Source organism: Opisthocomus hoazin, chromosome Z (assembly GCF_030867145.1).
Source record: "Opisthocomus hoazin isolate bOpiHoa1 chromosome Z, bOpiHoa1.hap1, whole genome shotgun sequence".
Taxonomy (NCBI): Eukaryota; Metazoa; Chordata; class Aves; order Opisthocomiformes; family Opisthocomidae; genus Opisthocomus; species Opisthocomus hoazin.
Window position 1 is genome coordinate 80,740,410 of NC_134454.1, and position 15,740 is coordinate 80,756,149.

At 55.9% G+C, this 15,740-nt stretch overlaps 4 protein-coding genes across 9 annotated transcripts in view; 1 reads left to right on the forward strand and 3 right to left on the reverse strand.

Annotated features, from left to right (window-relative positions):
* The window catches only part of UBAP2 (ubiquitin associated protein 2), a 176,361-nt gene that overhangs the window by 116,522 nt on the left and 44,099 nt on the right, over positions 1–15,740 (forward strand). The window lies entirely within an intron of this gene.
* LOC142358845 (interferon-like) lies at positions 2,689–3,269 on the reverse strand. The gene has a single exon (XM_075411032.1). The coding sequence runs from the start codon at positions 3,267–3,269 to the stop codon at positions 2,691–2,693; it is 579 nt and encodes a 192-aa protein (XP_075267147.1). The 3' UTR covers positions 2,689–2,690.
* Positions 8,235–8,815, reverse strand: LOC142358854 (interferon-like). The gene has a single exon (XM_075411048.1). It carries the CDS (start codon positions 8,813–8,815, stop codon positions 8,237–8,239), a length of 579 nt encoding a protein of 192 aa, XP_075267163.1. The 3' UTR covers positions 8,235–8,236.
* Positions 13,779–14,357, reverse strand: LOC142358844 (interferon-like). Its single transcript, XM_075411031.1, has one exon. It carries the CDS (start codon positions 14,355–14,357, stop codon positions 13,779–13,781), a length of 579 nt encoding a protein of 192 aa, XP_075267146.1.

Genomic DNA, 15,740 nt, shown 5'->3' on the forward strand with positions numbered 1-15,740 from the left:
AATGGCAGCACAGCCTTCTGGCATATCCACCACTCCTCCCAGTTTGATGTCATCGACAAACTTGCTGAGGGTAGATTCTAACTCTTCGTCCAGGTCACTGATGAAGAAGTTGAACAAGAGTGGGCCGAGTACTGACCCCTGGGGGACACCACTAGTTAGAGGCCTCCCACTAGACTCAGCGCCGCTGATGACAACCCTCTGAGCTCTGCCCTTCAGCTAGTTCTCAATCCACGTGACTGGCCACTCATCCAGCCCACACTTCCTGAGCTTCCATACGAGGATGTTACGGGAGACAGTCTGAAAACCCATGCTGAAGTCGAGGTAGACAACATGCACTGCTCTCCCTTCATCTACCCAGCCAGTCATGCTGTCGTAGACAGCTATCAGATTGGTCAAGCATGGTTTCCCTTTGGTGAATCCATGTTGACTTGACTAGTGCTGACAACCTTCTTCTCCTCCACTTGCCTGATGGTGACCTGTAGAGTGAGTTGCTCCATCATCTTTCCCGGGATGGAGGTAAGGCTGACCAGGCTGTAGTTCCCTGGGTCCTCCTTCTTACCCTTTGTGGAGACTGCAGTGACATTGGCTTTTCTGCAGTCCTCGAGCACATGTCGTGTCCTCCAGCACCTTTCAAAGATGATGGAGAGTGGCTCAGCAACGACGTCTGCCAGGTCCCTCAGCACTGGTGGGTGCATTCCATCGGGGCCATGGATTTGTGGGCGTGCAGATTGCTTAAGCGCTCCCTCATGCAGTCCTCGTCGACCAAGGCAGAGTGCTCCTTTCTGCAGGCTTCCTGTCTTAGCTGCAGGGCTTGGGATTCCTGAGGGCCAGGCTTGGCACTGAGGACTGAAGCAGTTGCGGCATTCAGTAGCTCTGCCTTCTCTGCATCGTCTGTCACCAGGACACCCTCCTCGTTCAGCAGCGGCCCCACGTTATCCCTCGTCTTCCGTTTGCTGCTGATGTAGTTGAAGAAGCCCTTGTTCTTGTCTTGGACATCCCTTGCCAGATTCAGTTCCAGGTGGATCTTGGCCTTGCTCGTTGCATCCCTGCATGCTCTGACAACATTGCTGTACCCTTCGCAAGTGGCGTGCGCCTCTTTCCACATTCCATGGACATTTCTCTTCCAGCAGAGCTCCTCTAGAAGCTGCTAGTTCATCCATGCGGGTCTCCTGCCTCTTTTTCTAGATTTCTTTTGCAGGGGCACGCACCGCTCGTGAACATGGAGGAAGTGATGTTTAAAGAGCGACCAGCACTCTTGGACCCCCCTGCCTTTGAGAGCCCTGACCCACGGGATTCCTCCCAGTAGCTCCTTGAAGAGGCCAAAGTTAGCTCTGTTGAAGTCCAAGGCTTTGATCCTACTTATCGCCCTGCTTCCTCCAGGCAGGATCCTGAACTCCACCATTTCATGGTCGTTGCAGCCGAGTCTACCACCGACCTTTACATCCTCAACCAGTCCCTCCTTGTTTGTTAGTACAAGGCCCAGCAGAGCGCCTTTGCTTGTTGGTTCCTCCACCACTTGCATCAGAAAGTTGTCATCAGTGCTCTGCAGGAACCTCCTGGATTGCGTGTGGCTGGCTGTGCGGTCTTCCGAGCTGATGTCAGGGTGGTTGAAGTGCCCAAGGAGAACCGGGGCTTGTGACTGTGAGGCTGCTTGCAGCTGCGTGCAGAAGGTCCTGGAGATGGGTGAGGGCAACGCGAAGCAGAAATACAGGGTGGGTGGAGAATGGATTGAGAGCAGCCCTGAGGGGATGGACTTTGGGGTGTTGGCTGACAAGAATCACAGATTGGTAGGGATGTGGAAGGGAGCTCTGTGGGTCATGTAGTCCAACCGCCCTGCCGAAGCAGGGTCTCCTAGAGCAGGCTGCACAGGACCTTGTCCAGGCGGGTCTTGAAGCAATGTGCGCTCGCAGCCCAGAAGGCCAACCGTATCCTGGGGTGCATCGAAAGCAGCGTGGCCAGCAGGTGGAGGGAGGGGATTCTGGCCCTCCGCTGCGCTCTGGTGAGAGCCCAGTGGGAGTCCTGCGTGCAGGTTGGGAGCCCTGAGCACAGGACAGACATGGCTGTGTTCCATGTCCAAATCTCGGCAGGGCTTGGTGGGTCCCCTCCTCGCCTCGCTGAGGTACACCTTGCCCATGCCACCGTGCTTGTTCGCAAGCACTTCTGTGGCATTGGTGGATGTTTTTTTGTGGTGGAGTGGTGGTTTGGAGGTGACTTTGATGTCTTGGCAGTGGGAGAGGGTTGGGAAGGGGAAGGTGGGTGTTGGGAGAGGAGGAGCGCAGAGGGTAAGGCTGATGGTGTGTGGGCAAGCGTGTGCTGCGAGGGTCTGGCATCAGCAGGAGCTGCCTGTGCACTTGCAGGACCATGGAGGGTCCCTAAGAGTGGTCTGCAGTGTGGAAGCCTTTGACTGGGGGAGGGGACATTGGTGGGACAGGTTGCAGGAGGGCAGCTCGTCCCTGCCTGCATGCAGAGACCCTGACTTTGCCTGTGGGGCACATGCATGATGACCACGTATTTATGTTCTCGTCTTTTTTGTTTTTGCATAAAGTCTTTATTTGCAACAAGTGCATAAATAAATAAATAACGGTATAAATTAATATAGAAATGAATGTCCAGCAAAATAAATAAATGGTTGTGTAAGTAGGGGAGCGGTGAGTGGGAGGAGAGAGGTGGGTTTGTTGTGGGCCGTTGGTCTAGTTGTTGTTGGTGCGTGTGAGGTTGTGGAGGTGTTGGAGGGAGACGCGAGCTTCGAGGAGGACGTGGTCCCAGGCGCAGGCGGTGTGGTTGTGGGTGCGGAGGAAGTGTTGGATGTCCCTGAAGTATTTGTTGAGGCGGAGCATGAGGTTGCGGGGCGCTTGGTCTTGGGAGAGCGTGGCGTCGTCTGCGAGGCATTGTTGGAGCTGGTGGATGTGGTGCTGGAGGGCGTTGAGGAGGCGGCGGTGCGCGTGGGCGTCCCAGTGTGGAGGGGTGTTGGGTGTGCTGAGGGTGTGGAAGAGGTGCTGTAGGATGCGTAGGGCGGTGGCGTGGTGGTGGTGTGGGTGGTTGTTGCGGAGGAGGTTGTCGGGGAAGAAGGGCGTGTGGTGGTGGTGGTGGCAGGGCTGTGTCGGGCTGGGAGCCAAGGCGTGGAGGAGCTGGAGGCTGTCCCAGGCGAAGGCGTCGTGTCGGGGCCGCAGGTGGTGGCAGGCGAGGGCGGTGGCGAGAGGCGGCAGGAGGAGCAGGAGCGTGGTGGCGGCGTGGCGCAGGCGGGGCTGCGGGGTTGCGGGCGCAGGCATGGTGGGTGTGTGGGTGGTGCTGGTCAGGAGGCTGTTGAGAGGAGCGTGGTGGTGGTGCGGGTGGGCGCTGTGCTTGGGGCGGTGTGGTGGTGGCGGCTTTATGTGGTGGGTGGTCTTTGGGTGCCTGGCTTTCTGGTTGTGTCGAGTTTCCGTGTGTGGTTTTCAGTTTGGTGTGGCGGCTGTGGTGGTGTTGGGGAAGTGCGTTGGTGGGGTGTCCGTGCGTGGGGAGGGCGGTGGCGGTGCTTGGCTGGTGCGGCTTTCAGTCTTGGCGGTTTTGGGGTCGTGTTGGCTTTAGTGTTTCCGTGGGGGACCTGAAAGCGCGGTAGTACCAACAGATGTGGCTGTTGCGCCGCTGATGTGGTGGTTTTGTGGTTTCTACTTTCTGTGCTAGGCTGGCTCTCATGCGAGTTGTTTTCCGCTGAATTTCCCTTCCTGCCCCAGTGTCTTTTCCTTGTGTAATGCTCCTGCATTTGTTGTGGCTTTTTTAGTTTCTGTTTGTTTGTCATTCTTGTTTTCGTATGAGCGCGTTTTGAGAGCTTTGAAAATGATGTATTTGTCAGGAATTTCTGGAGCTCTGTAAGTCCTGAGCTGTCAGTAGAGGAGGTGACTGTGGGTCTAATGACTGTAGTGCTCCAGTGCTTCCATCTAAGGAACCTGAAGGTGTGCAAGTCGATGGGACCTGATGAGATGCATGTGCTGGTTGAGGGAAGTGGGAGCTGAAGATGTGAATTGAGTCTGCATCCTATTTGAGAAGGCGTGGCCGCCTGGTGAGGTTCCCACTGCTGGAAAAGGGGAAGCACAATGCCCATGTTTAAAGGGGTAACAAGGAAGGTTCTGGGGCCCTTGAGGCCGATCAGTGTCTCCTGTGTGCTCGGCAAGATCATGGAGCAGATACTGCTGGAAAGCGTGTGAAGGCACATAGAAAACAACGAGGTGATTGGTGGCTGCCAGCATGGCTTCAGTAAGGGCAGGTCATGCGTGAACGAATTAGTGGCCTACTACGCGTGGTGTGCGGCGTTGGTGGATAAGGGAAGAGCAACTGACATCATCTGCCTGGAGCTGTGCAAAACATTTGACAGTGTCGTGCACAACAGGCTTGTCTGTCAATTGGAGAGCTGTAGATTTGAAGAATGGACCAGTCGGTGGAGAAGGAGTTGGGTGGATGGTCGCACTCAGAGGGTTGCGTTCAACAGCTCAGTGTCCTAGTGGAGACCAGTGACGAGTGGCGTTCCTCAGGGGTCGGTACTGGGACACGCGCAGTTTAATGTCTTTGTTGGTGGCATGGACAGTGGGATTAAGTGCAGCGTCAGCAAGTTTGCCGAGAACACCACGCTGTGTGGTGCGGTCGACACGCTGGAGGGAAAGGATGCCACTCGGAGGGACTTGGAGAGGCTTGAGAGGTGGTCCCGCACAAAGCTGCTGAAGTTCGCCAAGGCCAAGTGCAAGGTCACAGAATCACAGAATGGTCAGGATTGGAAGGGACCTCTGTGGATCATGTAGTGCAACCCCTGTGCCGAAGCAGTGTCAGCTAGAGCAGGCTGCACAGGACGTTATCCAGGCGGATCTTGAATACCTGCAGAGAAGGAGAGTCCACAACCTCCTTGGGCAACGTATTCCATGGCTCTGTCACCCTCAGAGTGAAGAAGTTGTTCCTCATGTTCAGACGGAACTTCCTCCGCTTCAGTTTGTGCTCGTTGCCCCTTGTCCTGTCGCTGGGCACCACTGAAAGGAGCCTGCCCCATCCTCCTGACACCCACCCTTTTCAGATATTTTTAGGCATTTCTTAGGTCCCCTCTCAGCCTTCTCTTCTTCAGGCTGAACAAGGCCAGCTCCCTCAGCCTTTCCTCATAGGAGAGATGCTCCAGTCCCGTCATCATCCTCGTAGCCGTCCGCTGGACTGTGTCCAGTAGCTCCTTATCTTACTTGAAGTGGGGAGTCCAGAACTGGACACAGTACTTCAGATGGGGCCTCACTAGGGCAGAGTAGATTGAGAGGAGAAGCTCCCTCGACCTGCTGGCCACACTCATCTTAATGCACGCCAGGATGCCATTGGCCTTGTTGACAGCCAGGGCACGCACACTGCTGGCTCATGGTCAACTTGTTGTTCACCAGGACACCCAGGTCTCTCTGTGCGGAGGTGCTCTGCAGCGTGTCTGTGCCAAGCCTGTACTGGTGCATGGGGTTGTTCCTCCCCAGATGCAGGATCCTGCAGTTGCCCATGTTGAACCTCATCAGGTTCGTCTGCGCCCAACTCTCCAGCCTGTCCAGCTCTCGCTGAATGGCAGCACAGCCTTCTGGCATATCCACCACTCCTCCCAGTTTGATGTCATCGACGAACTTGCTGAGGGTAGATTCTAACTCTTCGTCCAGGTCACTGATGAAGAAGTTGAACAAGAGTGGGCCGAGTACTGACCCCTGGGGGACACCACTAGTTAGAGGCCTCCCACTAGACTCAGCGCCGCTGATGACAACCCTCTGAGCTCTGCCCTTCAGCTAGTTCTCAATCCACGTGACTGGCCACTCATCCAGCCCACACTTCCTGAGCTTCCATACGAGGATGTTACGGGAGACAGTCTGAAAACCCATGCTGAAGTCGAGGTAGACAACATGCACTGCTCTCCCTTCATCTACCCAGCCAGTCATGCTGTCGTAGACAGCTATCAGATTGGTCAAGCATGGTTTCCCTTTGGTGAATCCATGTTGACTTGACTAGTGCTGACAACCTTCTTCTCCTCCACTTGCCTGATGGTGACCTGTAGAGTGAGTTGCTCCATCATCTTTCCCGGGATGGAGGTAAGGCTGACCAGGCTGTAGTTCCCTGGGTCCTCCTTCTTACCCTTTGTGGAGACTGCAGTGACATTGGCTTTTCTGCAGTCCTCGAGCACATGTCGTGTCCTCCAGCACCTTTCAAAGATGATGGAGAGTGGCTCAGCAACGACGTCTGCCAGGTCCCTCAGCACTGGTGGGTGCATTCCATCGGGGCCATGGATTTGTGGGCGTGCAGATTGCTTAAGCGCTCCCTCATGCAGTCCTCGTCGACCAAGGGTGAGTGCTCCTTTCTGCAGGCTTCCTGTCTTAGCTGCAGGGCTTGGGATTCCTGAGGGCCAGGCTTGGCACTGAGGACTGAAGCAGTTGCGGCATTCAGTAGCTCTGCCTTCTCTGCATCGTCTGTCACCAGGACACCCTCCTCGTTCAGCAGCGGCCCCACGTTATCCCTCGTCTTCCGTTTGCTGCTGATGTAGTTGAAGAAGCCCTTGTTCTTGTCTTGGACATCCCTTGCCAGATTCAGTTCCAGGTGGATCTTGGCCTTGCTCGTTGCATCCCTGCATGCTCTGACAACATTGCTGTACCCTTCGCAAGTGGCGTGCGCCTCTTTCCACATTCCATGGACATTTCTCTTCCAGCAGAGCTCCTCTAGAAGCTGCTAGTTCATCCATGCGGGTCTCCTGCCTCTTTTTCTAGATTTCTTTCGCAGGGGCACGCACCGCTCGTGAACATGGAGGAAGTGATGTTTAAAGAGCGACCAGCACTCTTGGACCCCCCTGCCTTTGAGAGCCCTGACCCACGGGATTCCTCCCAGTAGCTCCTTGAAGAGGCCAAAGTTAGCTCTGTTGAAGTCCAAGGCTTTGATCCTACTTATCGCCCTGCTTCCTCCAGGCAGGATCCTGAACTCCACCATTTCATGGTCGTTGCAGCCGAGTCTACCACCGACCTTTACATCCTCAACCAGTCCCTCCTTGTTTGTTAGTACAAGGCCCAGCAGAGCGCCTTTGCTTGTTGGTTCCTCCACCACTTGCATCAGAAAGTTGTCATCAGTGCTCTGCAGGAACCTCCTGGATTGCGTGTGGCTGGCTGTGCGGTCTTCCGAGCTGATGTCAGGGTGGTTGAAGTGCCCAAGGAGAACCGGGGCTTGTGACTGTGAGGCTGCTTGCAGCTGCGTGCAGAAGGTCCTGGAGATGGGTGAGGGCAACGCGAAGCAGAAATACAGGGTGGGTGGAGAATGGATTGAGAGCAGCCCTGAGGGGATGGACTTTGGGGTGTTGGCTGACAAGAATCACAGATTGGTAGGGATGTGGAAGGGAGCTCTGTGGGTCATGTAGTCCAACCGCCCTGCCGAAGCAGGGTCTCCTAGAGCAGGCTGCACAGGACCTTGTCCAGGCGGGTCTTGAAGCAATGTGCGCTCGCAGCCCAGAAGGCCAACCGTATCCTGGGGTGCATCGAAAGCAGCGTGGCCAGCAGGTGGAGGGAGGGGATTCTGGCCCTCCGCTGCGCTCTGGTGAGAGCCCAGTGGGAGTCCTGCGTGCAGGTTGGGAGCCCTGAGCACAGGACAGACATGGCTGTGTTCCATGTCCAAATCTCGGCAGGGCTTGGTGGGTCCCCTCCTCACCTCACTGAGGTACACCTTGCCCATGCCACCGTGCTTGTTCGCAAGCACTTCTGTGGCATTGGTGGATGTTTTTTTGTGGTGGAGTGGTGGTTTGGAGGTGACTTTGATGTCTTGGCAGTGGGAGAGGGTTGGGAAGGGGAAGGTGGGTGTTGGGAGAGGAGGAGCGCAGAGGGTAAGGCTGATGGTGTGTGGGCAAGCGTGTGCTGCGAGGGTCTGGCATCAGCAGGAGCTGCCTGTGCACTTGCAGGACCATGGAGGGTCCCTAAGAGTGGTCTGCAGTGTGGAAGCCTTTGACTGGGGGAGGGGACATTGGTGGGACAGGTTGCAGGAGGGCAGCTCGTCCCTGCCTGCATGCAGAGACCCTGACTTTGCCTGTCGGGCACATGCATGATGACCACGTATTTATGTTCTCGTCTTTTTTGTTTTTGCATAAAGTCTTTATTTGCAACAAGTGCATAAATAAATAAATAACGGTATAAATTAATATAGAAATGAATGTCCAGCAAAATAAATAAATGGTTGTGTAAGTAGGGGAGCGGTGAGTGGGAGGAGAGAGGTGGGTTTGTTGTGGGCCGTTGGTCTAGTTGTTGTTGGTGCGTGTGAGGTTGTGGAGGTGTTGGAGGGAGACGCGAGCTTCGAGGAGGACGTGGTCCCAGGCGCAGGCGGTGTGGTTGTGGGTGCGGAGGAAGTGTTGGATGTCCCTGAAGTATTTGTTGAGGCGGAGCATGAGGTTGCGGGGCGCTTGGTCTTGGGAGAGCGTGGCGTCGTCTGCGAGGCATTGTTGGAGCTGGTGGATGTGGTGCTGGAGGGCGTTGAGGAGGCAGCGGTGCGCGTGGGCGTCCCAGTGTGGAGGGGTGTTGGGTGTGCTGAGGGTGTGGAAGAGGTGCTGTAGGATGCGTAGGGCGGTGGCGTGGTGGTGGTGTGGGTGGTTGTTGCGGAGGAGGTTGTCGGGGAAGAAGGGCGTGTGGTGGTGGTGGTGGCAGGGCTGTGTCGGGCTGGGAGCCAAGGCGTGGAGGAGCTGGAGGCTGTCCCAGGCGAAGGCGTCGTGTCGGGGCCGCAGGTGGTGGCAGGCGAGGGCGGTGGCGAGAGGCGGCAGGAGGAGCAGGAGCGTGGTGGCGGCGTGGCGCAGGCGGGGCTGCGGGGTTGCGGGCGCAGGCATGGTGGGTGTGTGGGTGGTGCTGGTCAGGAGGCTGTTGAGAGGAGCGTGGTGGTGGTGCGGGTGGGCGCTGTGCTTGGGGCGGTGTGGTGGTGGCGGCTTTATGTGGTGGGTGGTCTTTGGGTGCCTGGCTTTCTGGTTGTGTCGAGTTTCCGTGTGTGGTTTTCAGTTTGGTGTGGCGGCTGTGGTGGTGTTGGGGAAGTGCGTTGGTGGGGTGTCCGTGCGTGGGGAGGGCGGTGGCGGTGCTTGGCTGGTGCGGCTTTCAGTCTTGGCGGTTTTGGGGTCGTGTTGGCTTTAGTGTTTCCGTGGGGGACCTGAAAGCGCGGTAGTAGCAACAGATGTGGCTGTTGCGCCGCTGATGTGGTGGTTTTGTGGTTTCTACTTTCTGTGCTAGGCTGGCTCTCATGCGAGTTGTTTTCCGCTGAATTTCCCTTCCTGCCCCAGTGTCTTTTCCTTGTGTAATGCTCCTGCATTTGTTGTGGCTTTTTTAGTTTCTGTTTGTTTGTCATTCTTGTTTTCGTATGAGCGCGTTTTGAGAGCTTTGAAAATGATGTATTTGTCAGGAATTTCTGGAGCTCTGTAAGTCCTGAGCTGTCAGTAGAGGAGGTGACTGTGGGTCCGATGACTGTAGTGCTCCAGTGCTTCCGTCTAAGGAACCTGAAGGTGTGCAAGTCGATGGGACCTGATGAGATGCATGTGCTGGTTGAGGGAAGTGGGAGCTGAAGATGTGAATTGAGTCTGCATCCTATTTGAGAAGGCGTGGCCGCCTGGTGAGGTTCCCACTGCTGGAAAAGGGGAAGCACAATGCCCATGTTTAAAGGGGTAACAAGGAAGGTTCTGGGGCCCTTGAGGCCGATCAGTGTCTCCTGTGTGCTCGGCAAGATCATGGAGCAGATACTGCTGGAAAGTGTGTGAAGGCACATAGAAAACAACGAGGTGATTGGTGGCTGCCAGCATGGCTTCAGTAAGGGCAGGTCATGCGTGAACGAATTAGTGGCCTACTACGCGTGGTGTGCGGCGTTGGTGGATAAGGGAAGAGCAACTGACATCATCTGCCTGGAGCTGTGCAAAACATTTGACAGTGTCGTGCACAACAGGCTTGTCTGTCAATTGGAGAGCTGTAGATTTGAAGAATGGACCAGTCGGTGGAGAAGGAGTTGGGTGGATGGTCGCACTCAGAGGGTTGCGTTCAACAGCTCAGTGTCCTAGTGGAGACCCGTGATGAGTGGCGTTCCTCAGGGGTCGGTACTGGGACACGCGCAGTTTAACATCTTTGTTGGTGGCATGGACAGTGGGATTGAGTGCAGCGTCAGCAAGTTTGCCGAGAACACCACGCTGTGTGGTGCGGTCGACACGCTGGAGGGAAAGGATGCCACTCGGAGGGACTTGGAGAGGCTTGAGAGGTGGTCCCGCACAAAGCTGCTGAAGTTCGCCAAGGCCAAGTGCAAGGTCACAGAATCACAGAATGGTCAGGATTGGAAGGGACCTCTGTGGATCATGTAGTGCAACCCCCATGCCGAAGCAGTGTCAGCTAGAGCAGGCTGCACAGGACCTTATCCAGGCGGATCTTGAATATCTTCAGAGAAGGAGAGTCCACAACCTCCTTGGGCAACGTATTCCAGTGCTCCGTCACCCTCAGAGTGAAGTAGTTGTTCCTCATGTTCAGACGGAACTTCCTCCGCTTCAGTTTGTGCTCGTTGCCCCTTGTCCTGTCGCTGGGCACCACTGAAAGGAGCCTGCCCCATCCTCCTGACACCCACCCTTTTCAGATATTTTTAGGCATTTCTAAGGTCCCCTCTCAGCCTTCTCTTCTTCAGGCTGAACAAGGCCAGCTCCCTCAGCCTTTCCTCATAGGAGAGATGCTCCAGTCCCGTCATCATCCTCATAGCCCTCCGCTGGACTGTGTCCAGTAGCTCCTCATCTTACTTGAAGTGGGGAGTCCAGAACTGGACACAGTACTTCAGATGGGGCCTCACTAGGGCAGAGTAGATTGAGAGGAGAAGCTCCCTCGACCTGCTGGCCACACTCATCTTAATGCACGCCAGGATGCCATTGGCCTTGTTGGCAGCCAGGGCACACTGCTGGCTCATGGTCAACTTGTTGTCCACCAGGACACCCAGGTCTCTCTGTGCGGAGGTGCTCTGCAGCGTGTCCGTGCCAAGCCTGTAGTGGTGCATGGGGTTGTTCCTCCCCAGGTGCACTTGGCCTTTTAGAACCTCATCAGGTTCGTCTGCGCCCAACTCTCCAGCCTGTCCAGCTCTCGCTGAATGGCAGCACAGCCTTCTGGCATATCCACCACTCCTCCCAGTTTGATGTCATCAACGAACTTGCTGAGGGTAGATTCTAACTCTTCGTCCAGGTCACTGATGAAGAAGTTGAACAAGAGTGGGCCGAGTACTGACCCCTGGGGGACACCACTAGTTAGAGGCCTCCCACTAGACTCAGCGCCGCTGATGACAACCCTCTGAGCTCTGCCCTTCAGCCAGTTCTCAATCCACCTGACAGGCCACCCATCCAGCCCACACTTCCTGAGCTTCCGTATGAGGATGTTACGGGAGACAGTCTGAAAACCCATGCTGAAGTCGAGGTAGACAACATGCACTGCTCTCCCTTCATCTGCCCAGCCAATCATGCTGTCGTAGACAGCTATCAGATTGGTCAAGCATGGTTTCCCTTTGGTGAATCCATGTTGACTTGACTAGTGCTGACAACCTTCTTCTCCTCCACTTGCCTGATGATGACCTGTAGAGTGAGTTGCTCCATCATCTTTCCCGGGATGGAGGTAAGGCTGACCAGGCTGTAGTTCCCTGGGTCCTGCTTCTTACCCTTTGTGGAGACTGCAGTGACATTGGCTTTTCTGCAGTCCTCGAGCACATGTCGTGTCCTCCAGCACCTTTCAAAGATGATGGAGAGTGGCTCAGCAACGACGTCTGCCAGGTCCCTCAGCACTGGTGGGTGCATTCCATCGGGGCCACGGATTTGTGGGCATGCAGATTGCTTAAGCGCTCCCTCACGCAGTCCTCGTCGACCAAGGGTGAGTGCTCCTTTCTGCAGGCTTCCTGTCTTAGCTGCAGGGCCTGGGATTCCTGAGGGCCAGGCTTGGCACTGAGGACTGAAGCAGTTGCAGCATTCAGTAGCTCTGCCTTCTCTGCATCGTCTGTCACCAGGACAGCCTCCTCGTTCAGCAGCGGCCCCACGTTATCCTTCATCTTCCGTTTGCTGCTGATGTAGTTGAAGAAGCCCTTGTTCTTGTCTTGGACATCCCTTGCCAGATTCAATTCCAGGTGGATCTTGGCCTTGCTCGTTGCATCCCTGCATGCTCTGACAACATTGCTGTACCCTTCGCAAGTGGCGTGCGCCTCTTTCCACATTCCATGGACATTTCTCTTCCAGCAGAGCTCCGCTAGAAGCTGCTAGTTCATCCATGCGGGTCTCCTGCCTCCTTTTCTAGATTTCTTTCCCAGGGGCACGCACCGCTCGTGAGCATGGAGGGAAGTGATGTTTAAAGAGCGTCCAGCACTCTTGGACCGCCCTGCCTTTGAGAGCCCTGACCCACGGGATTCCTCCCAGTAGCTCCTTGAAGAGGCCAAAGTTAGCTCTGTTGAAGTCCAAGGCTTTGATCCTACTTATCGCCCTGCTTCCTCCAGGCAGGATCCTGAACTCCACCATTTCATGGTCGTTGCAGCCGAGTCTACCACTGACCTTACATCCTCAACCAGTCCCTCCTTGTGTGTTAGTACAAGGCCCAGCAGAGCGCCTTTGCTTGTTGGTTCCTCCACCACTTGCATCAGAAAGTTGTCATCAGTGCTCTGCAGGAACCTCCTGGATTGCGTGTGCCTGGCTGTGCAGTCTTCCGAGCTGATGGCAGGGTGGTTGAAGTGCCCAAGGAGAACCGGGGCCTGTGACTGTGAGGCTGCTTGCAGCTGCATGCAGAAGGTCCTGGAGATGGGTGAGGGCAACGCGAAGCAGAAATACAGGGTGGGTGGAGAATGGATTGAGAGCAGCCCTGAGGGGATGGACTTTGGGGTGTTGGCTGACAAGAATCACAGAATCACAGATTAGTAGGGATCTGGAAGGGAGCTCTGTGGGTCATGTAGTCCAACCGCCCTGCCGAAGCAGGGTCTCCTAGAGCAGGCTGCACAGGACCTTGTGCAGGCGGGTCTTGAAGCAATGTGCGCTCGCAGCCCAGAAGGCCAACCGTATCCTGGGGTGCATCGAAAGCAGCGTGGCCAGCAGGTGGAGGGAGGGGATTCTGGCCCTCCGCTGCGCTCTGGTGAGAGCCCAGTGGGAGTCCTGCGTGCAGGTTGGGAGCCCTGAGCACAGGACAGACATGGCTGTGTTCCATGTCCAAATCTCGGCAGGGCTTGGTGGGTCCCCTCCTCACCTCGCTGAGGTACACCTTGCCCATGCCACCGTGCTTGTTCGCAAGCACTTCTGTGGCATTGGTGGATGTTTTTTGTGGTGGAGTGGTGGTTTGGAGGTGACTTTGATGTCTTGGCAGTGGGAGAGGGTTGGGAAGGGGAAGGTGGGTGTTGGGAGAGGAGGAGCGCAGAGGGTGGTAAGGCTGATGGTGTGTGGGCAAGCGTGTGCTGCGAGGGTCTGGCATCAGCAGGAGCTGCCTGTGCACTTGCAGGACCATGGAGGGTCCCTAAGAGTGGTCTGCAGTGTGGAAGCCTTTGACTGGGGGAGGGGACATTGGTGGGACAGGTTGCAGGAGGGCAGCTCGTCCCTGCCTGCGTGCAGAGACCCTGACTTTGCCTGTGGGGCACATGCATGATGACCACGTATTTATGTTCTCGTCTTTTTTGTTTTTGCATAAAGTCTTTATTTGCACCAAGTGCATAAATAAATAAATAACGGTATAAATTAATATAGAAATGAATGTCCAGCAAAATAAATAAAAAGTTGTGTAAGTAGGGGAGCGGTGAGTGGGAGGAGAGAGGTGGGTTTGTTGTGGGCCGTTGGTCTAGTTGTTGTTGGTGCGTGTGAGGTTGTGGAGGTGTTGGAGGGAGACGCGAGCTTCGAGGAGGACGTGGTCCCAGGCGCAGGCGGTGTGGTTGTGGGTGCGGAGGAAGTGTTGGATGTCCCTGAAGTATTTGTTGAGGCGGAGCATGAGGTTGCGGGGCGCTTGGTCTTGGGAGAGCGTGGCGTCGTCTGCGAGGCATTGTTGGAGCTGGTGGATGTGGTGCTGGAGGGCGTTGAGGAGGCGGCGGTGCGCGTGGGCGTCCCAGTGTGGAGGGGTGTTGGGTGTGCTGAGGGTGTGGAAGAGGTGCTGTAGGATGCGTAGGGCGGTGGCGTGGTGGTGGTGTGGGTGGTTGTTGCGGAGGAGGTTGTCGGGGAAGAAGGGCGTGTGGTGGTGGTGGTGGCAGGGCTGTGTCGGGCTGGGAGCCAAGGCGTGGAGGAGCTGGAGGCTGTCCCAGGCGAAGGCGTCGTGTCGGGGCCGCAGGTGGTGGCAGGCGAGGGCGGTGGCGAGAGGCGGCAGGAGGAGCAGGAGCGTGGTGGCGGCGTGGCGCAGGCGGGGCTGCGGGGTTGCGGGCGCAGGCATGGTGGGTGTGTGGGTGGTGCTGGTCAGGAGGCTGTTGAGAGGAGCGTGGTGGTGGTGCGGGTGGGCGCTGTGCTTGGGGCGGTGTGGTGGTGGCGGCTTTATGTGGTGGGTGGTCTTTGGGTGCCTGGCTTTCTGGTTGTGTCGAGTTTCCGTGTGTGGTTTTCAGTTTGGTGTGGCGGCTGTGGTGGTGTTGGGGAAGTGCGTTGGTGGGGTGTCCGTGCGTGGGGAGGGCGGTGGCGGTGCTTGGCTGGTGCGGCTTTCAGTCTTGGCAGTTTTGGGGTCGTGTTGGCTTTAGTGTTTCCGTGGGGGACCTGAAAGCGCGGTAGTAGCAACAGATGTGGCTGTTGCGCCGCTGATGTGGTGGTTTTGTGGTTTCTACTTTCTGTGCTAGGCTGGCTCTCATGCGAGTTGTTTTCCGCTGAATTTCCCTTCCTGCCCCAGTGTCTTTTCCTTGTGTAATGCTCCTGCATTTGTTGTGGCTTTTTTAGTTTCTGTTTGTTTGTCATTCTTGTTTTCGTATGAGCGCGTTTTGAGAGCTTTGAAAATGATGTATTTGTCAGGAATTTCTGGAGCTCTGTAAGTCCTGAGCTGTCAGTAGAGGAGGTGACTGTGGGTCTAATGACTGTAGTGCTCCAGTGCTTCCGTCTAAGGAACCTGAAGGTGTGCAAGTCGATGGGACCTGATGAGATGCATGTGCTGGTTGAGGGAAGTGGGAGCTGAAGATGTGAATTGAGTCTGCATCCTATTTGAGAAGGCGTGGCCGCCTGGTGAGGTTCCCACTGCTGGAAAAGGGGAAGCACAGTGCCCATGTTTAAAGGGGTAACAAGGAAGGTTCTGGGGCCCTTGAGGCCGATCAGTGTCTCATGTGTGCTCGGCAAGATCATGGAGCAGATACTGCTGGAAAGTGTGTGAAGGCACATAGAAAACAACGAGGTGATTGGTGACAGCCAGCATGGCTTCAGTAAGGGCAGGTCATGCGTGAACGAATTAGTGGCCTACTACGCGTGGTGTGCGGCGTTGGTGGATAAGGGAAGAGCAACTGACGTCATCTGCCTGGAGCTGTGCAAAACATTTGACAGTGTCGTGCACAACAGGCTTGTCTGTCAATTGGAGAGCTGTAGATTTGAAGAATGGACCAGTCGGTGGAGAAGGAGTTGGGTGGATGGTCGCACTCAGAGGGTTGCGTTCAACAGCTCAGTGTCCTAGTGGAGACCCGTGATGAGTGGCGTTCCTCAGGGGTCGGTACTGGGACACGCGCAGTTTAACATCTTTGTTGGTGGCATGGACAGTGGGATTGAGTGCAGCGTCAGCAAGTTTGCCGAGAACACCACGCTGTGTGGTGCGGTCGACACACTGGAGGGAAAGGATGCCACTCGGAGGGAC